The following is a 19,690-nucleotide window of genomic DNA, read 5'->3' on the forward strand; positions in this document are numbered from 1 at the left end:
GACCGACCATTGAGAGCCCCCTTACAACAGGGCAGATACATAATCTACAGTAAGCACCTCTCCGCTCGCTCATGTCATATCCCTATCTCTTTCCATGCATTCGGACTATTGAGTATACGACGTTTGCATGTATACAGCATCATCAACAACGGCAGAATAAATATCGCGTTGATGCATGTGTCTCCAAGGAATATGTCTACAACTAACTTTATTCAGCGATGCTACACCAGAGGTTGCCGGCGTTTTCTTTTGCCTGGCCTCTCGTTTTTGCGGCACGAACAGAGGCCGTTTTAAGAAATTTAAAATGCTCAGTCAGCATTAAAGTCGGCACACATGTGAAATGTATCCTAAGCTTATTTCATCATTCCACCCAAGAAAGTCCGTTGCTGTCCTGTAGGACACGCAGGCAATATACCAGCATGTGTTGCATTTGCCCTGAGGTTGAACATGCCGATCCGATTCCCATACATCATGTACCCATTTCTTACGTACTACGGTCGAGTACCCATATTATCATAACAATGGTTTATTGTCATGAGCAACCAGTGCGTGTTCGTTTCTCTGTTTCCGCTGTATCCATATTATGCCCATAGCAGCCAGGAATAATGGTAACTCTTTTCATGCAGTCAGGCGGGACCATCCCATAATTTAGCCTATCCCTCCCTCCTACTTCATAATAAACCTCCGCCCGTTCATAGCTCTGCAAGTAATATGAATAATATGAAAGACCTAGAATAACACAACTACATCTATATCCAAGGAAACGCGTCGCTAAGAAAAGCATATTAGCACATTGGACTGTGGAGAAGTTATCTGTACCTGAGCATAGCTATGAAATGATTTCTGGATATCCACTCCTGTATTATGTCAATCATCGTGGGTAGGCGTCCTCATCTTCAACTCTGATTCGCCCTGCTTATTCATTGTTATGGCGCAAGATCCATGGGGTGTGTGCAATGCAATGCAATGCAAAAAAAAAAATCATTCCTGGGGTTTTCCCACAACGGTATCTGACTTTCTCCCTCGCTCTTCCTCTTTCCTTAATCTTCGTTTCTCACATCAACATCCCACCAGCCTTTTTTTCATCTCATTTAGGACTTGCTCAATATGATACCCAGCCCACCTCGCGTCCATATTGCAAAGCAAGGCACGATCGAAGGATCGCTGAACCCCAATAAAAGAGTCATTCAATTTTTGAATGTCCCCTACGGAACAGTTCAGGAACGCTGGCGGCCCGCTGTCAAGCCCAAATCGTGGACCGGCATCCGAGATGCCACCAAGCAGGGGTAACAGCGCTTTTAAAACATACCGAGGGAGCATTATGTTCAGGTCTACTTGACGCAGTTATGCTAATTAAACAGAACCTCAACTGTTACGCTGATAGACCTGTTGCGCCTCAACCAAAGGGCGAGTCGCGGTCCTCGAGGGCGATCAACTCGTATTCTGAGTTCGACTTTGACGATGAAACAACCGTCATCGATGAGAGAAATTGTCTGAACCTGAACATCTTCGTGCACGAGGACACCCTCAGTCAAGCAGTAGGAGCGGAGCAGACCTCACAGGAAACCGGAGGAGCCGCTGTGATGGTTTATATCCACGGAGGCAGTTTCAAGGACGGTGCCAATGCCATGGATGTCTATGGTAAGTAGCAGAAACACAATTGATAACCTTAGACGACCACTTTGATGACTCTCAAATGTGTATCTTCACTAATCGAGCGCGCGTTTACTAGACGGTAGCAACCTAGTCCGCCAGTCCGTCAAGCTGGGTCGACCCATCATTGTCGTCGTCCTCAACTACCGCCTCAATTTCCTTGGTAATTTCTCCTGCCCCGAGCTCGTCGCCGATCTCCAATCGGACCCACGTCTCTTCACCGACTACGACCGTTCCGCCGGCAATTGGGCGCTCATGGACCAAAGGCTCGCCTTCGAATGGGTCCACGAACACATCCACACCTTTGGCGGCAGAGCCGACAATATTACCGCATTTGGCGAATCCGTTGGTGCCGTCTGTATCAACTATCACATGCTGATCTCTCAACACCATGGACTCTTCCGCCGTGCGATCATGCAGTCTTGTGCCATGAACTCTGCACCAGCCGTACGACATGACGTCGAGGGAAAGCTCTATCTGGATTACTTGGTTGATTATTTTAAGATCCCGAAGGAGCTCTCGGGGAAGGAGAAGCTGGAGAGGTTAAAAAAGGTCCCGGCGGTGAAGTTGGGTCAAGCGGCAGACTCACCGCGGCTTCGGATGTTCACGCCTTATGTCGATGGCACGATTGTGCCTGAGGATGTGCGTTTATGGACACATAAGACGGAACTATATGATCATGGAGTCAAGGCCGTGATTGTTGGGGATATGAAGGATGAAGGATCCATGTTTGTTGGGTCGTTGGGGGCGACAACTCTGCAGGGTTGGTCGAGAGTGTATGAAAAGTTTTGTCCACCGGACGCGCATAGCCAGCAGGAATGGGAGGCGATCTATGGGAAGGTGGAATCAGATGCAGACGCGAGTCGTGTCTCGAGTAAGGTGATAGAGCATGTCGCGTTTACGTATCCAGATTTTTCAGCTCTACGCGCCCTTTCGAAACGCAGAGACTTAGGCGAGAAGGATGGGCTTGAGCTGTTCCAGTATTATTTCGATCAATCGATTGCGGCTGTGGACGCCAAGGGCTTAGGCTGGGGTGCACATCACGGTGTGGACCTTGTGTATATGTTTGGGCCAGATCTCGCGCTCAAAAGTGTGTTCACGGAGGAGGAGAGACAGTTGTCGGAGAAAATGCAGACGGCATGGATCCTGTTTGCGCATGGAGAAACCACAGATCAGGATCTGTTCCCGACTAGGATCACTCGTCCAGTGGACGACTATGAGTACCATGAAATCGAGAAGGAGGCGCTCGTATTTACGCCGAAGTGCACAATTGAGAAGGAGCATGTTAGTCGACAGGGACGCCGGGTGCTGGAGTTCTGGGGGCGATCGGAACAGTGGGTTCATAAGACGCGCGCGGAGAAGACGGAGGGCGAGGAGGGTTTGAGAGCCGGTCTGTTGTGCATAGCCTTGCCTTCAGACCCGACATGGTTGTAGCATCGAAGCGCCAGACATTTTAACTACATTTTCGGGTACCTTATGTTGGATCAACGGCGCTACGCGCTGCATGGCAGATTTTTGCCTAGTAAAAAGGATGCAATCAGCCCAATGCTTATTGTCTTGCTAATAATACGCGACCCTATGGCAAATCCAGCGTTCCACGACCAAATTGTGCTGACCTCCTAACCGAACCAGACCTTCTCCAGGTTTTCAAACCTCAGCCGATGTCGTGTCACCGTCATCTAGTTAGAAACCATTGCATTGCTCTGTCCTGACGCGGTATAGGCCTTGATACGTGAATCCCTCTACGGCTGAATGACTTGTCAATTTTTTTTCTTGATGCTCAGGCTGCGAATCCTGATACCAAGTTTCTGTAAATTCTTGCAGCCCCATTACGCCTGTTTGATATCGTCATCATTCATCTCATACATTGGGAAGCTGGAAGTATGTAGTCGAACACAGAACTTTTTCAACAGGCTGATGGCCCATGTAGGATCCTGATATTGAGGTATCAAAGCCAGGAACATTATCCGAATAAAGATAATTCTCAAAGTTGAATAGCCTCCAATGCATATTGATGATTGAAAATACCTATACTCGAGGCCGAGGAGACATTCTGGCTCCAATAAGAGCTGTAGCGGCTATTACGAATAGAATCGAAATAGGGAGCGCCAGTAAGCCTTGTTTCCTTTCGCCGACATACCATGTCTGTTCTCTGGGATGTGCAACGCATCGAAATAGAGTTTGGTCCCAATTGACAGAGGCTATTTCAGAGCGGCACTGATCTGAATCAATTGGTTCTCTCTCTTCTTTCCCTTCAGAAAATATATCAAGTATGTATTTGGCTTGTAATGCATCCATTCACATCCAACTATCCATCTACCCATCCATCCATCCATCCATCCATCCATCCGTACCCCCATGCATCCATGTATCCATGACTAGTCCAATTCTCTGTTAATTGGCCTTGCAACCTATAAATCTATCCATCATCCATTGCACACCCACTTGCCCAACTACGTCAATTGCTCTCGGTCGTGACAGATCAGTAATTTCGTTTCCAGCTGAACCGAAGGAAAAATACTCACTAGAAGTGCCTTAACTTGATGTTCAATCAGCATGCCACCAAAGCTGGACCCCAACGAGATTAAGATCATCTACCTCCGTGCCACCGGAGGAGAGGTCGGAGCATCCTCTGCTCTTGCCCCCAAGATTGGTCCTCTCGGTTTGTCGCCCAAGAAGGTTGGTGAAGATATCGCCAAGGCCACCCAGGACTGGAAGGGTCTCCGTGTCACCGTCCAGTTGACCATCCAGAACCGTCAGGCTGCCGTCTCGGTCGTCCCCTCGGCCTCTTCCTTGGTCATCAAGGCCCTCAAGGAGGCCCCTCGCGACCGCAAGAAGGAGAAGAACATTAAGCACAATGGTAACATCTCGTTGGACGATGTTATCGAGATTGCTCGCATCATGCGCTCCAAGTCCATGGCCCGCGAGCTCTCTGGTACCGTTAAGGAGATTCTTGGAACTGCTTTCTCGGTCGGATGCACCGTTGACGGCCAGTCCCCCAAGGATCTTGGCGATGCCATTGATGCCGGTGAGGTTGAGATTCCCGTAAGTTGATTTGTGCCTGATGTGTTTGTTTTCTGTATTAGAGTATATAATGGTATCGTGGCGGCATCGTAACATTGGTATCGTTTTCTTCCTCTACTTATAGGAGGCTTAAATGTCAGTCTGGATCAGGACACATACCTTTCATTTCGCTGTTGCAGAGTAGCAATAAACCATGCTTTAAAGCTTGGATAATTCTCTTGGGCAACAAGGTCCTTCGTGGCCATTTTTTTATTTTACTTTATTTTTTTCAATGACACGGGATTGTTCAAAGATATGGCAGCGCCGGTTTTTCAGGACGTGTGCTTCAATCATGGATTTCATGTCAGGATCAACAAAGGACTGCCTTTTGAGGCGTCAAGCTGCCATTTATCGCTCATAGATGCGTTTCAATTGCGTTACAATGTGAAAGGACGCCATCTACAGGAGCTTGATTGCTGCTGTATCATGCTTGACGCCGAAAGGGAAGTTATCGGAGCGTTGCTTCAAGTATCGCTGTGCAATACCTGAAGCGGAAGAAGAATAGAATGGTATATCGATGGCGTGCAAGGAGTGATATCTGTGTGCTGAATGATTGTGGAAATTTTAAGGTAAGGACGGTATGTAGCAAGATGTCACTTGATATTGAAACAATAAAGATGCCGTTTTATCGACATACTTGCATATGGTTTCCGCATGGAATATAAAGCTGTGAATGAAGCGCTGCAATGGGCGTTGAAGGGTGCATTGTTGTCCTTGGGATGCATCGTATACTGTGTGCTGACCGTAGTCGGTTTGTTCGTGATATTGGATGGAAAGGCAGCCCTGTCGTGTTGCCAAGCCCTGTCCCGAAGGTAAAAAGATGAGCTCCCTGGAATCACAAGCACGGGAAAGAGAACCTAGGAAGAGCCAAGCACGCCGGTTCTTATCCTATGAACAAAGGAACGTCTCTTCGATAAGTCGGCACTGTTGTTGTCGTCCAACGCTGACCGAGGATCTCTTCACATGTCCGTCTAATGCTATAAATTATTGTGCATAGACTCTCTGCAGCGAGACATGTGTCCATCCAGGGCAGGGTGTGCGTGCACGACGACTGTCATCCTCTCATAGCTTTATCTGTTTCACTTTCATTTTTTTCATCTTCCGCTCGCACAGGCGTGAAAAAGGCATGAGCACCATTTTAATAGTCTACCTTTAACTTTGCTGACTTGACACTTTCGCATGCGCCAATGCTCTCCTCTCGCTCCTGAATTATTTAACAAGCGCTCATCCCTCGCCTCCTCTTTTCTCTACTCCTCCCAGCGACCCGACCTTCATTCCACCCCTTTCTCAGTTAATCCTTTTTCTTTCCAAGGAACAACAAGCAGAACTCAGGAACCGCCTTAAAACGATTCTACTTTATCACGACAACCTACAGTTGGGCCAGCGACATATACCCCTCGAAAGACAGAACACGAATTAGAACAGCATGCCGTTCTTTGCACCTCTTCGCATGCCTATCAAGCGTAGGCTGCAGACAGGCGCCGTATTGGTCTGGATCTCCGCCATAGCGATCAGCCTGCTACTCTTCTTGTACCTTTGCACTATCAAGTATCTCTGGCCATTGATCATCATGTATCTACTGTGGATCCTTATGCTGGACCAGGCACCCGAAAAAGGTGGGCGGAGGGTGCAATGGTGGCGCAATTGGCGAGGATGGAAGAATTTTGCCCAGTACTTTCCCATGACCCTTATCAAGGTAATGGTCGAACTTGAACATGTTGTCAATGTAGATTTAATCTCTAGCAGCCCACTTACCTCACTTCTCTATCAATCTCTGGATGTCAGGAAGGAGATTTGGACCCCTCCAGGAACTATATCTTTGGGTATCACCCACACGGTATCATCTCAATGGGGGCGTTTTGTACGTTCGGCACTGAAGGACTGAACTTTTCAAAGCGGTTTCCAGGAATCCATCCTCGATTGTTGACACTGCAGACCAACTTTCAGATCCCATTTTATCGCGACTATATCATGGCTCATGGATGCGCCTCTGTTTCGAGAGCGTCGTGTGAACACATCCTGCAGTCAGGCAAAGGCAACTCGATTGTGATTGTGGTCGGCGGTGCACAAGAGAGTTTGGCGTCCAAGCCAGGAACCCTGGATTTGACTCTCAAGAAGCGACTTGGATTCATCAAACTGGCACTTGTCAATGGGTAAGCAACAGTCTTGAATGATAGAATACAGCACCAAGGTCATTTGAGCGATTATCTGGATTAATTCATATCTACATACTCAACTCTGTCCTTTTTTTTTTTTTTTTTTTTTTCGTTTCGCAATTAGTGCAAGTCTGGTACCGACGCTCGCTTTCGGCGAGAACGACCTCTACGAGGTGTATAGCGCCAAGCATACTAGCAGGACATATCAGATCCAGCAGCTGTTCAAGCGCCTTTTTGGATTTACACTACCCATGTTCAACGGACGAGGCATCTTTAACTGTACGGCTCTTTTTACAGTTTCTTATCTGGTCCTGTCAAAGTGACCATCAGTCAGTCCTTTATAGTACTTTTTACTAATCCGCTTTCTTTCTCCGCTATCTTTTCCTCTCACTCTCTCCCTCGTACAGATGAATTTGGATTGTTACCAAGGAGGAAGCCCGTGTATATTGTCATTGGCAAGCCGATCCACGTCGAGAAGATGGAGGGCAGTCCAACAACAGAACAACTGCAAGATCTGCAGAAGAAGTATATTGACGAAGTACTCGCTATTTGGGACAGATACAAGGACAAGTACGCACCTGCACGCAAACAGGAGCTGCGGATCATTGAATAGACAACTGTCGTCCTTTGCATCCAAAAAAAAAAAAAAAAAAAAAAAAACCTCCCCCCGAACACATATCATATATATTATGACATTTACTCTCATGTGTATCGACGATGGTTGTGTTCCGCTTTATTTTCAATCCGATCATAGCCTACAGATCCGGACCCAGCTCTGCCCAGACACGTAGAAGTGATGTTTTTTAAGGATGCGGCCAAGGTCGCCAAACGGTCAACAACACTCGCATAGTCTCTCAGCCGCTACACACCCTATACAGGGTCACAGAAAGCGCTGAACGCTGCCGAATGCCCAAAATAACATTGGATGTAACAGCCGTGCTATGTTTACCGAGTGCCATCAATCCCTCACTTGACGCATCTGAACTTGATAGGTCATGAAGCTGGATTATGTTGAGGAAGGATCGAGCAAGCGTATGAAGGACTTTTACTCATAGTGGCAAAATAACTTAAACGTCACACCGGAGTACTAAAAACAGCGCTGAGCTCCAAGAACCTTACTGCTCTTTCCACCGACTCTACACTAGACTATGAAGTTTACAGCGCCAAAGCCCAATCATGATTACTTTGTGAATCACGATTTCAAAATGTGGTCTTACTTCGGGTTCTGTGAGAATGCAATGAAGTCACCCACCGATGAGCCTCCTATAACGATCTTAGATCAGGCCAACGCGGTTTGGCGCACCAGCTTGGAACGATTGCTGGGGTCTGGAGTACCAGACGCTGTCAAGGCGAGAGTGAAGTTGCTGCTTTCGAAAAATTACGACCAAAAATTTGGCAGAGGCAGCGTTCGTGGTTGCGGATCGACGAAGACATAGCCACCATCAACGAAATCCCATAGGTACAGACACAGCGTTATTTAGACATAGATAAAGAGATGATCGCCAACTTCTGGCTTACACTAACAATGGTCCTATAAAATTGTGTAAATCCTAGCATTCCATTGTGCTTCCAGATGAAGCTGTCGCAAATATTGACAAACAGCACGAAATCGCAACTGAGGCAGCGGACAAAGGCGAAGGACCCTTGGCAGATTATAACACGGCAAGTCGGAAGCATCTTTTGAGAGACGTCTCAGATCGAATAAAGGACAAAAAGAAGAGAGAGTCGCGATTCTGGATCTCGGCAGCAGTTGATCTCTGACCAGGCTCCAGATACTGCATTTTCGATGTAGCCAATTCGAACCGCCGGGCCGGGTTAGATGCTTCTGTCGTTGAAGACCTGCAGCAAGAAGTCAGGAGATGTCAAGTTAAGTGCGACTACGGCATTGACTGGGACGAAGCGACTGTGCTTAAGCAGCAAACGGAGGCGAGGGACATTCAGAAGCTCCTTGGTGAGTAGTACCCAAAATGCAGCAACTGGACCCTACAAACACCGAGCAGGGAGAGCGGGCGTATTTGTGGACCTGCCTACATCTTATGTGCAAGAACTGGGTCAGCGCGTCCTTGAAGACCAGTCACAACGAAGGATGGTTCGGAGCACTGGTTCATGCACCTCTGATGGATATCTTCTCCAGCATCCAAGATACCACCGTAAAGATGACCGATATTAGGAGTCTGGGTGCCGACGTCCCGGGCATCAACCACAAGCACGGTGCCATCCTGCGCCACGACGTCTTGAAGCTGGACTTGATGGTCATGGAGGCAAAGCCCAATAACGCTTCATACGGTCGGGCGATGGATATAAAGAAGCTGGAGACAGGAATGGCGGCGAATCTATGTATGGCGCTGGACCAAATGCCTCTCCACAAACATGACCAAGTGCGGACGTTCGGCGTGTTGCTGTCGGATAAGGTGCACACTCTATTTGAACGCTGGATTGAATTCATCTTAACGCGTTTCGTTGCTCATTAGGCTCCGACATATACTTGCTCGAGGCCAGACTCTCTGCAGGTATCATTCTCATGTACAAGATTGGCCAGTTCACTCTCCCGGCGGTGGCCTCCAAGTGCCATGAACTCATAGGTGGTCTCGACATGATGATCAAGATAAAGCGCCGGATCGAAAACCTGATCGCTTTAATGCAACATGCCAAGGTCGGGTTGCGACCGTCGTCCTCGCCAGACTATCTGCCAATCGTCTGACCATCGAGTCAGCTACATATATGATATACATAGCAAACAAGTCAGAAGATGCAACAGTGCATTTTTATTTATTGCGCCTTTCAAATGAAATTGTCGAGATACGATATTCGAGGTGCCCTCTAAACAAGATTGATTCCACGCCATCACGCTATTCGAGCTCTCAGCTGCTTTTTTCTGCTGGGCATGATCTTGGAGCCGGTGTATCAAAATATGGTAGTTACTAGTGATTCTCACCGGTGAACGGTTAACCGCGGTGAACAAGTTCGCTAGTGAATTCCACATATAGGTTCAATCTTTCACTCGACCCAATGCAGAGTACTCCACCATGTGAATTTGGACAGAACTCTTGTTCTTTCTTGTGCGTATCCTGATTGCGTCCAGCACAAGTCACCCTGCAAGCACATGTATCTAGTACCAAGGATCTACAGAGGCATTAGAGATTAACTACGGTAGGGAAAGAACCGATCGGTATTGAAAACAGTCTCGAAAACGATCTCGGATCCCCTCTTGAAAAGCTGCTTTCACCGCAACTCCGTCTCCAACTATAAGCAATGAGAGCTGAGCAGCAGGAAGCACAGAGAAGAGCAAGAGAAGCTGAAAATGAAGAGACATTTCAGAAATGCGAACGCGAGCTGGAATACGCTTTGAAGAAATCTATTAGGTGATATCATTCGCGATATATATAAAAAAAAAAAAAAAGACGATGTACGCTGCAGTACTTCCAAAGCGCGGTGGCAGGACTGGGAAATACAATGCTAGATGTCCAGGGAATCAACGCTGTTGGGGCAGGGCGCAAGTGCCAGTGAATAAAATACATATTGTCAAATGAGCGCGTCCCTGTGTCAATTCACACGGCGTAGAGTCTTATTTCCAATGACTATGATTGTCTCCACTGCAAGAAATGCTTATTTTCTGACCAATGGGGGAATTTTCGCGCCCATTGTACTTGTAAACGTAAACAGCAAATCATCGATTGTAATTAAGGTATATGCCTGCAGTAAGAATTGAGCTTGGGCGGAATAATGGCAATATTTCTGGATGACGAGGTCCCCATCTCTCCTGGATAGACAGTTGAGGAAAACTCCGAGAACGGATATGCACATGCGCGAAGCGGATCGCGATGTGTGAAGCGAACCCTCTCCTTTGGGAGTTCATCCCAGTTGTTGACATTCTCTCCATAATGGCAAGAGAGATGGACGACGATGGTCGAGGGATCCAATAGTGCTTCTTTTGGTGTAATCTGGCGTTCCTTCTCTTTCCCATTGCCATTGTTCTTATGATTCGATTGGACGGGACCCTCATATCTCCTGGTCAGACATTTGAGGGATATCTCGTGAACGGTTATACACATCTTCGGTCTTTTGAGGGTGAGGATGTGTTAAGCTGCTCCACTTGTCTTGGGATATAATCCCATAACTGTCAATGTTCCCTTCCCATGACAAGGGGGAATGACAGTGGTGATCTGTGGCCTCTGATAGTGCTTCTTTCGGTGTAACTTGAGCCTTCACTTGATCAATCATACCAGCTCCTTTTTCTTTATTTTTGAATGTCTGTCTTGCATTGAGAGCATGTCCTGCTAAGTCCTTGAAACTAACCTCACAGTTTCTCTACTGCGTTGAGGATTGCATGTTTATAATAGTCCTTCTGGCGGAATAAGGCTCTTTGCTTCAGTGGTGCACACTTCAAGTAACTCAAATCCCCTCTCGCGCTCGGCCACTCGCCACTGATCGCAGCGGACGTGTAAGCTTTATCCACAGCGCGATGGGCAGTTGCACAATAAAATGGCGGTTTTTTTGCAACTTGTGTAGCTGCCCCCATCATTTGAGTGGACATTATAAAGGGTCAAAATGAGTTGACCTGAGTTGACCGGTCAACTCAAATGTATACACCCATTCTTTTAAGGTGTATATGTATTGTATACAAAAGAGAGATAGCAGTCTACTGGTATCCATTCTGGTGAAAGGACCTCGTCTCGAATTGAAATTGGACATCTGGGCGCAGTCGCTCAATCCCCGTGGTTGTGCTATTGTTGAACCAGCCATCATGTACGACCGTAAATGATTCGAGTCGGGGCCAACAAGGTTGCTGTCTTTGATACTGCAGCATGCGCTCAATCTGCAGGTCCTCAATATCCTTCATCTCGCCCAACGTGACAAAGTTCGCAACTGAGAGCTCCGTGATTGTTAATGAGTCCCAATATGAAGGTGGCGATGACGACAAAGATAATGATGAGGACATCATTGGATGGACAGGTGAGGGTGCAGCGATCAAGCCCGCCTTGATCATCGCCATCTTACATCCCAACCGCGCCGTGTCCATGAAACTTGATGACACTGCAATTTTGTGGGGGCTTACCTTGCCCCAGGGATGGCCCTCCCTCTTGACCCACTCTAGTACATCCGACTCACAAAAACCAGTATAGGATCGACAGCACAGCTTGATCTTTTCCAGATTATGAAGTCTCGATAGCAGACACAGCCCGCCCGCTAGCCAGAAAGACAGATACGGCCGACGGAGCTGCAGATCCTCGAGTTTGGGACATACCTTAGAGAGGTATCCAAAGATAACGCGTGAATGTTGTAGGGTATCGGATTCATATCTCGCGCGGATTTCGAGGTGCAGTGTTTTAAGGGATCGGCAGGCCCAGAAGCGACCGTCTGCGCGTGGAGTGTCGGGATGGGTATCCTTGGAACCGACCAGGATTCGGTTGAGATCCAGATACTCGGTATAGTAGGTCACTGTAGGTGCAATAAGATGCAGAAGTGTCGGAGATGTGCACAAGAACTCATGGAGGGCTTTACTCAAAGTGCTGGTCGATCTATCAGGGTTCAAGAAGCCTGCGCCCCTCAGTTCCAGTGTTGTCATGCGATTCGAGAGCACGGTTTTATCATGGAGCAACGGCAGGATGGCGGGAGCGAACATGTCGCGCGTGACAAAACTCCAGTGCCGAACATTAGATAGTCGATCCAGGATCGTTGTCAGTGTCTCCGCGTTAATTTTCCGTGAATGCAGTGAAAGATGAAAGGTGTGGAGTCTTGGACAGGACTGGGCAATGTGGTGAACGAGAGTGTTGAGGTCAAAGGGTGAAGTGCCATGAAGTCTCTGATGCGGTGTTGGTTCCTGGCCAAGAGCGGAGGCTGCGGACTTGAGTTCCGCGTACGAGGCTCTCTCGATCACCGAGATCAACTTGAGGACGCGCATGTCTGGGCATTTATGAAGAATGGCCTGGAGGACCCGCTGCGAGACCATGGGGCGAAAGAGGACCAGGGTCCGGAGCTTGAGTGTCTCAGTCCATTCCAGTGGCTCGATGAACTGGCGCTCTCGAAGCACCGCAGCTGCTTCCTTGACGGCGTCGTGTTCCGATCCAGGATCTTCAGGGCTCGATCCAGGGATGGCCTGACCATGAACCAGCTCTGAATGACGCTCGACTTTAAGGGTCTCCAATCTCGGACAGCCCTTGAGGATCCGCTCTAGATAATAATAATCGCCGGATTTCAGTACCTCAAGCTGCAGGACGACTAATTGCTGCGCCAAACACTGCTCGACAACCCTGCAAAAAACACGGACATCGAGCGAGCCTCTGAGATCGAGGATGCGGACCTTGTCAAGCCCCTTGTTGCTTGACGCGTTCTGGAGGCGGATCAGAACCTCGCGCCAAGCAATCTGGCGCTGGGCGTGACTAGTATTTGGCCACATGTAAGGCAGGGACCGTCGTTCTGGAGCGTCGGGGGTGAGAGTGAGGATTTGGACCTTAGGGAAATTATTCATGGCCTCGAGGCGCTTATCGGGCTGAAAATTGGACGCCCAAAGAGCCTCGCTGAAGAGGGAGCGACAGGTAGCATTATACCACTGCCGCGAGACGAGCGAGGCGACGTTGCGGAGGACATGCTGGGAGAGGAATGAGAGGATGTGCTCAAGAATCTCGACGATGCAAAGTGCCTTTGGAGTGGCGGTGGTGGCAATGACAGGGGTTGAGGCGAGAGAGAGCCGGTGCGGCCTGGACTTTTTTCGCCTTGTTGGCATTGGGGATGTGTTTTTATGTGAACAGTATGGAGTGAGATATGGACTGTGCACAAGTGCGTAGCTTAATTGAGTATGCGCTGTGTAGGGACGGGTGGAGGCTAGGAGTGGGTGTGTGGACGGAAGAGAAGGAGTGAAAGGAGTGATAGTGTTCCAAAGGAGACGAGCTATTTCTGGCACCCTTTCCTTGACCTCTCCACCTTTGCCTTCCTTTTAGGCTATGCTTTATCATCATTTGCAGCGGTACTCACCGCAGCAGACACTTCTACTCTGCTCCACTTTACCAACTCTATCAGGTCAAAACTGCAAGCGATATACCGACCGCACTGGTGCGTTATGGACCTGCTGCTCAACGACAGAGCGTGGTATGAAAATGCAAATATCACTCCAAAAAAACCTGCGACTGTCTACCTTTACTCCATACCGTAAAGAACAGTCGTATCTTGCTCATTAAAGACATCCGCAAAGTGAATGGTGCCTGTATTCGATCTTTTCCCTCGCGCTGTTTGCTTGGCCTCTTTCGCCTTTGGTCCATGATGACGGACTGCTTTTGTCAAGTCAGAGAAATGAAAAGGGCTCCCTCGCATTCCTCTCGTCGTTTGCTCATAATCTTCACCTCCACACCTTCGTCGATACCATGTCTGAATTCGGCTTCCCTCGCTCAGGAATCTCACTAGAAGAATTCTACTCGAAATCGCTCCGCGAGTCTGACCCCAACAAGCGCCGTCGACTCTTTGCGGACGCTCGTCAGTCGAATTTGTGCTCATACCCGCTCTACATACTCGCTGCAGAGATTGAGGAGGTCTTTGGCGCAGACCCAGTCAGGCTCAAAGCTATGCTCACCAAAGGCGTGATCGTCTTCAGAAACCCTGCAGGTCAAGGTGCGCACTGTGTTAAGGTCACCAAGGACGCCTGGCTCCATGAAGCCATTACTGCAGACAGACGTGGACACAGCAAGACTGCTGCTGCTCTTCGGGAGGTCGTTGCAGAAAACTTGCAATGAGGTCCCTTCTAGGGCTGTCAAAGTGAGAGTGCACGCACTATTGTCCGATTACTGGATCTCCAAGGAAACGAGAACGACAGGATTATCGGTTAACTGCTGTTTTCCACTGCCGCTCTCCACTGTAACACATGCTCCAAACTGGCTTTTTTTCGCACGGCATTCCAGCATGATGACGCTGGGGTTCCTGCTCCTTGGACTGCCGATAGTAATGATGTCTGGTCTATCCACACATGGCCAACCAATCCCAAAAGAATAAATGAACAAGACCAACAATTCTCATCCGCATGCTTCTACATGCCGCGTGCACATCCGAGATAGACTGTGGAAATGGACGCTTGATGGCTGTTGGTAATTGATATTGAGAGAGAGCACGCATATAGGAACAAGGTTATTCGACAAATGATATTACAGCAGATACACACGGTTGTTGTCCCTCATCACGCTTCCCTCTTTCTCTCTTTTCTTCATCTCTCTCCGCTCCACTCCACTTCGTCCTCCCCATTCTCCCATTCCTCTCCTCATTCATACTATCTCCCTGGTGCATCCTTCGTAGAGAGGTAACCATCGTTTGCTCCGACTGAAAATAGCACACTGCCCTTATTTTATTTATAGTGTTCCACTCTCGCGTGCCTGAAATAAAGCTGATGAACATTGGATTCCACACTCCTCTAGACCTATTTTTCTTCATCGCCATCAACAGCAACCACCAATGTCCTTCAGTACGCGTCCCGTTGACAGGGATAAGGCTGAGACTGAGCTCCTGCTTCACATCAAAAAGGCCACAAGTCCTGAGGAAACTGCCCCCAAGCAGAAGCACGTTCGAGGTATTAGAAAGCGCGCCGATTGGTCTTTGTGGATGGGAAGCAGCTGTAGTAGCATGGTGTTGGAGTGCAATTGAAGTAATTGAAGCGATGGGGCTGCCGTCAGTGGAAGGAACTGCCAAGAAAATTCCCTCCCAGTACCATGGTACATACCGCTAAATGCAATCTTTCTTCGCTATTAACCTTACTGGTCCATTCTCCTGTGTATATAGCCTGCATCGTTTATACCTGGGATTATCGCTCCTCGGCCTCAGTCTGGCATGGATTCCGCACACAGCCCATGCTGGGCGACGAGGTGCAGACCTTCAAGGCTCTGATTTCGGTTCACAAGATTATTCGTGATGGACATCCAACTGTACGTTCCCTTTTATTATTTCAAATCGCTGGAATCTAATGACTTGTTCCATCGTACAATCAGGACCTGGGTTGAGTCAACCCAACTGGATAGCCGTTACACTGGTATACATTAATGAAGAGCTCGGGAATGGATCATCGACTCTCAAATTCAATTCCAGCAAAAAATAACTGTAATCAGGAGGATCGCCGACAATTCGGCAGTACAAGGAGCGCTCACACCTCAGTCTTTGGTTGCTCACCTCGCGGCTCCATTTTTATTTCCATCCCGCCTGCCATGATGTGGAAAATAGGCCTTGAAGGACGCTCAAAAGGAAACAGACTGGCTGGACCAGTGCGCCCGCTCCACTTCTCAGTACGATGGCCGAGGTAAACAGGTTGATGAAATGAATGATTTTCGACCAACCTTCGTCGCCTCCGACCACGCTCCCTTACAATGCTCTGCTATCCTTAGGTTACAGCACTTTGATCCGCAACTATGTCGACTTCTTGCACTCAAAGCTGCGTTACCACAACAATCATCCTGAGTTCAACGGCACGTTTGACTACAAGGAATACATCTCGTTGAAGGGTATTGACGACCCTAACGAAGGGTAAGCAGATGAGAGCAGGGCGGTGAAAATTCCAAGATAATATGCTATGAGTAAAAGTAAAAGTACGTCGACTAACGGGGAGGGGAGGTATTATTAGATACGAGACGATTACGGATCTAATGAACTTGCAGGATCAAATTGATCAGTTCCAGAAACTTGTCTTCGCCAACTTTCGCCCTTCTTCCAACAACGAGTGCAGGATCGCAGCTCTGGTCCCCTTGGTCGAGGAGAGCTATGCCATCTATAAGTTTGCCACCAGCATGTTGCGCGCCATGCACAAGCGTAAGTCAAAATCCTTTGTCCTTTAGAAACGCATTGTGAGCATCTACGAGTAGTATATTAACGCACACGCCTAATGGCCTGTATTCGACGTATAGGCACCAACGACCCAGAAGGATTAATTCTTTTGAGACAGCGCTACAATGCACAGCACTACGCCTTGATTAAGTTCTACTATGAGTGCTCCAATTTGAAGTACCTGACCAGTCTGATCAGCGTGCCCAAGTTGCCTCAGGACCCACCAAATCTGCTCGGCTCAGACTCTCCTCCACTCACTCCTCAACGGAAGATTGTCAAGGATACGCCTCCTCAGACCCCTGAGCCGGACTGGGCGGCTCAGCAGCGGGAGATTGCCAAGAAACAGCGCGAGTACGAGCTGGAGCAGAACCGTCTTCAGCAGCAGCGTGAGATGGAGCAGCAGCAACAGCAGATGGAAGCCCTTCGTCTTCAGCAGAATTTTGAGGAACAGCAGCACTTGCAGATGGAGCGCGAGCGTCAGCAGAGAGAGCAGTTGGCTCGTGAGCAGATGCAGCGTCAGGCTGAGGGACGTCTTGCAGAACTGGAGCGGGACGTCCTGGCCCTCCGTGGACAGTACGAGCGCGACCAGATGCTGATTGACCAGTATGATCGAGTATGTCAACATGCTACTCCAGTCTTAATTCTATCTACAGAGTCACAACAAGCTTGGACGAGAAGAACAGCACTAACCATGTTGGTTTTCTCTAATCGAATAGAGAGTCAAGGGACTGGAGCAGGAGAACCAGCTGATCAACATGAATGCTCAGCAACAACTCGCATCCAAGGACGCCATGATCCAGAGCATCCAGGGTAACATATAGAACTCTAAGTGGTTATAAGCAATCCTATAGTTGTTTTGCAGGGGCACTGTATCTTACATTTTGGTAACCTCGCTCAATCATGTCTACTAGAGCAAATCAACATCTGGAAGTCCAAGTATGAGGCACTTGCCAAGTTGTATTCCCACCTTCGTCAGGAGCATCTCGACCTCTTGACCAAGTTCAAGACTGTACAACTCAAGGCCAACTCTGCTCAGGAAGCTGTCGACAAGATGGAAAAGATGCAGAAGGAGATCAAGGACAAGAATCTGCAGATGGCCGACATGGTTCGTGAGCGCGACCGTGCCAAGAACGAGCTGTTGAGGTGGCAGAACACTCAGAACGACGAGATTGCGAGACTGAAGAGGGATCTCGAGATGGCCAACGGCCGTGTTGAGGACCTTGGACGCTCCAAGAGCTCTGAAGTTGGAGCCATGGTCGCCAAGTTCAACAGGGAGAAGCAGGACCTGGAGGATTTAGCCAACGTAAGTGCTTGATGTTTACCATGGCGTCAAGACGCCTGTTTTAATTATTTGCGATATTTTTATGAGCGCTGATAGCGAAAAATATCTGCTGCCAACATTATAGCGCCGTCAACGCGAGATTGATTCGCTGATTCGCCAGGTGGAGGACCAAAAGGCCGAAATTGAGCGCATGCAAATCGAAAACGAGGAAGAAAAGGCCGTGCTCGAGAGCGGTCTTGATGAGACTTTGCTGGAGCTGGCGACCTTGAGGGATGGTCAGAATGAGCAGTCCTCAGTCCTCCAAGGACGCCTGGACACTATGATAAATGCTCACAAGCGCAAGCTGCAGGAGATTCTGGGTAAGCATAGCCGAGGAACCTTGCATTTTCTCTTTTCTTCTCGCATCTTTAAAAAAATCGTCTAACACGACAACGACTTCATTCCGTATAGATTCTATCTTGGAGACATGCTACAACAAGGTGGAGGAGAGCATCTACAACCTGGAGACGCCCACTCAGCCTGGCAACCAGCACGCGACCCCTGAGTTTACGCTTTCGATCATCGAAAAGGCGCAGACAGCTTCTACAGAGTTCGAGCTGACGTTGATGCAGTATCTCCGTACATCGTCCTCAAACGACGTGAACCAGATCGAGGCCATCCGCTCTGCTCTCCATCTGTCCCAGGCCTTGGGAGATGTTACGGATAACGCCAAGGGCATCACGCGCCTTGCCAAGAAAGACGAGGATGCGGAAGACATTGTCAAGCAGGCAAAGGAAGCAGCACAGGCAACACAGCAGTTCTTCAAGAACGTGATGTCGTCCCATCTGGGCGGTCTCTCTCCCGAGGGAAGCATCAGGACCATCACGCGCTCGAACGAGGATGTGCAGTCGATTCTGGAACGTCTGGCCAAGGCTGCTGAGAACTTGATCCCGAAGAACAACCAGCTTGGTCCCTCGAAATTGGATCTCGGTGATATGGTCGAGGTGGAGATGGGTAACGCCGCTAGGACAATTGAAGAGGCAACGGCACGTCTGCAGGCTTTGATTGCCAAGCCCAAGAACGATGGACTGTCGGCGGTCGAACTCCAGGTCAACGCCTCGATTCTGGAGAGTGCTATGGCGATGATGCGGGCAATTGGTCATTTGATCAAATGCGCTACGATCTCGCAGCAGGAGGTCGTTGCACAGGGCAGAGGAACGTCGACGAACGCAGCCTTCTACAAGAAGAACAATCGCTGGACCGAGGGATTGATCTCGGCGGCCAAGGCTGTGGCGATGGCAACAACACTGTTGGTCGAGACTGCGGATGGTGTGATCTCAAAGACACATTCAATGGAGCAGCTGTTGGTGGCCTCGAACGAGGTCGCGGCTGCGACGGCTCAGTTGGTTGCAGCCTCGCGTGTCAAGGCCAACTTTATGTCGAAGGCCCAGGACAACCTGGAGAGAGCGTCCAGGGATGTGACAGAGGCATCGAGGGCGCTGGTGCGTGCGGTCAAGGCGATCATGGAGAGAGAGATGAAGCAGCGCGAGGCCGAGGTGGACTACCAGAACATGAACGCGCACGAGTTCAAGATCAAGGAGATGTCGCAGCAGGTCGAGATTTTGAAGCTAGAGAAGGAGTTGACGCTTGCGAGAAGAGTCCTGGGCGAGATGCGCAAGGTCTCGTACCACCAGAGCGACGATTAAGGAGAAGTCTAAGAGAAGGACATAGAGATGAATGGGGGAAAAGAATAACAATAAGAATGATT

General features: G+C 48.9%; 8 protein-coding genes across 8 annotated transcripts; 7 read left to right on the forward strand and 1 right to left on the reverse strand.

The window, feature by feature from the left end:
- The first annotated feature begins 999 nt into the window (after positions 1 to 999).
- On the forward strand, positions 1,000 to 3,205 carry BC939DRAFT_70753 (Alpha/Beta hydrolase protein). Its single transcript, XM_051561852.1, has 3 exons — positions 1,000 to 1,286; positions 1,385 to 1,641; positions 1,733 to 3,205. The coding sequence occupies exons 1-3, from the start codon at positions 1,108 to 1,110 to the stop codon at positions 3,085 to 3,087; spliced, it is 1,791 nt and encodes a 596-aa protein (XP_051414813.1). The 5' UTR covers positions 1,000 to 1,107; the 3' UTR covers positions 3,088 to 3,205.
- Positions 3,206 to 4,209: 1,004 nt separating this feature from the next.
- BC939DRAFT_474926 (60S ribosomal protein L12) lies at positions 4,210 to 4,810 on the forward strand (the record flags this gene model as incomplete). The annotated part of the gene is made up of 2 exons (XM_051558458.1): positions 4,210 to 4,698; positions 4,802 to 4,810. 2 exons carry the CDS (start codon positions 4,210 to 4,212, stop codon positions 4,808 to 4,810), a joined length of 498 nt encoding a protein of 165 aa, XP_051414814.1.
- A 1,332-nt stretch (positions 4,811 to 6,142) lies between these two features.
- BC939DRAFT_394371 (diacylglycerol acyltransferase) lies at positions 6,143 to 7,485 on the forward strand (the record flags this gene model as incomplete). Its single annotated transcript, XM_051552147.1, has 4 exons — positions 6,143 to 6,412; positions 6,502 to 6,869; positions 6,997 to 7,151; positions 7,280 to 7,485. The coding sequence occupies 4 exons, from the start codon at positions 6,143 to 6,145 to the stop codon at positions 7,483 to 7,485; spliced, it is 999 nt and encodes a 332-aa protein (XP_051414815.1).
- Positions 7,486 to 8,020: 535 nt separating this feature from the next.
- BC939DRAFT_500868 (uncharacterized protein) lies at positions 8,021 to 8,831 on the forward strand (the record flags this gene model as incomplete). Its single annotated transcript, XM_051560091.1, has 3 exons — positions 8,021 to 8,278; positions 8,427 to 8,538; positions 8,665 to 8,831. The coding sequence occupies 3 exons, from the start codon at positions 8,021 to 8,023 to the stop codon at positions 8,829 to 8,831; spliced, it is 537 nt and encodes a 178-aa protein (XP_051414816.1).
- A 77-nt stretch (positions 8,832 to 8,908) lies between these two features.
- BC939DRAFT_526834 (uncharacterized protein) lies at positions 8,909 to 9,878 on the forward strand (the record flags this gene model as incomplete). Its single annotated transcript, XM_051561387.1, has 2 exons — positions 8,909 to 9,209; positions 9,344 to 9,878. 2 exons carry the CDS (start codon positions 8,909 to 8,911, stop codon positions 9,571 to 9,573), a joined length of 531 nt encoding a protein of 176 aa, XP_051414817.1. The 3' UTR covers positions 9,574 to 9,878.
- Positions 9,879 to 11,031: 1,153 nt separating this feature from the next.
- On the reverse strand, positions 11,032 to 13,754 carry BC939DRAFT_70917 (uncharacterized protein). The gene has a single exon (XM_051561853.1). It carries the CDS (start codon positions 13,594 to 13,596, stop codon positions 11,512 to 11,514), a length of 2,085 nt encoding a protein of 694 aa, XP_051414818.1. The 5' UTR covers positions 13,597 to 13,754; the 3' UTR covers positions 11,032 to 11,511.
- A 1-nt stretch (position 13,755) lies between these two features.
- BC939DRAFT_70998 (uncharacterized protein) lies at positions 13,756 to 14,903 on the forward strand. The gene is made up of 2 exons (XM_051561854.1): positions 13,756 to 13,958; positions 14,259 to 14,903. Exons 1-2 carry the CDS (start codon positions 13,814 to 13,816, stop codon positions 14,594 to 14,596), a joined length of 483 nt encoding a protein of 160 aa, XP_051414819.1. The 5' UTR covers positions 13,756 to 13,813; the 3' UTR covers positions 14,597 to 14,903.
- A 402-nt stretch (positions 14,904 to 15,305) lies between these two features.
- BC939DRAFT_394401 (ANTH-domain-containing protein) lies at positions 15,306 to 19,628 on the forward strand (the record flags this gene model as incomplete). The annotated part of the gene is made up of 10 exons (XM_051552150.1): positions 15,306 to 15,420; positions 15,630 to 15,772; positions 16,065 to 16,140; positions 16,226 to 16,364; positions 16,462 to 16,646; positions 16,742 to 17,274; positions 17,378 to 17,471; positions 17,573 to 17,964; positions 18,068 to 18,302; positions 18,394 to 19,628. 10 exons carry the CDS (start codon positions 15,306 to 15,308, stop codon positions 19,626 to 19,628), a joined length of 3,147 nt encoding a protein of 1,048 aa, XP_051414820.1.
- Between the last annotated feature and the right edge of the window lie 62 nt (positions 19,629 to 19,690).

The sequence above is a fragment of the Gamsiella multidivaricata genome (assembly GCF_025024155.1).
Source record: "Gamsiella multidivaricata strain RSA 2152 chromosome Unknown BC939scaffold_15, whole genome shotgun sequence".
In the NCBI taxonomy this organism is placed as follows: Eukaryota; Fungi; Mortierellomycota; class Mortierellomycetes; order Mortierellales; family Mortierellaceae; genus Gamsiella; species Gamsiella multidivaricata.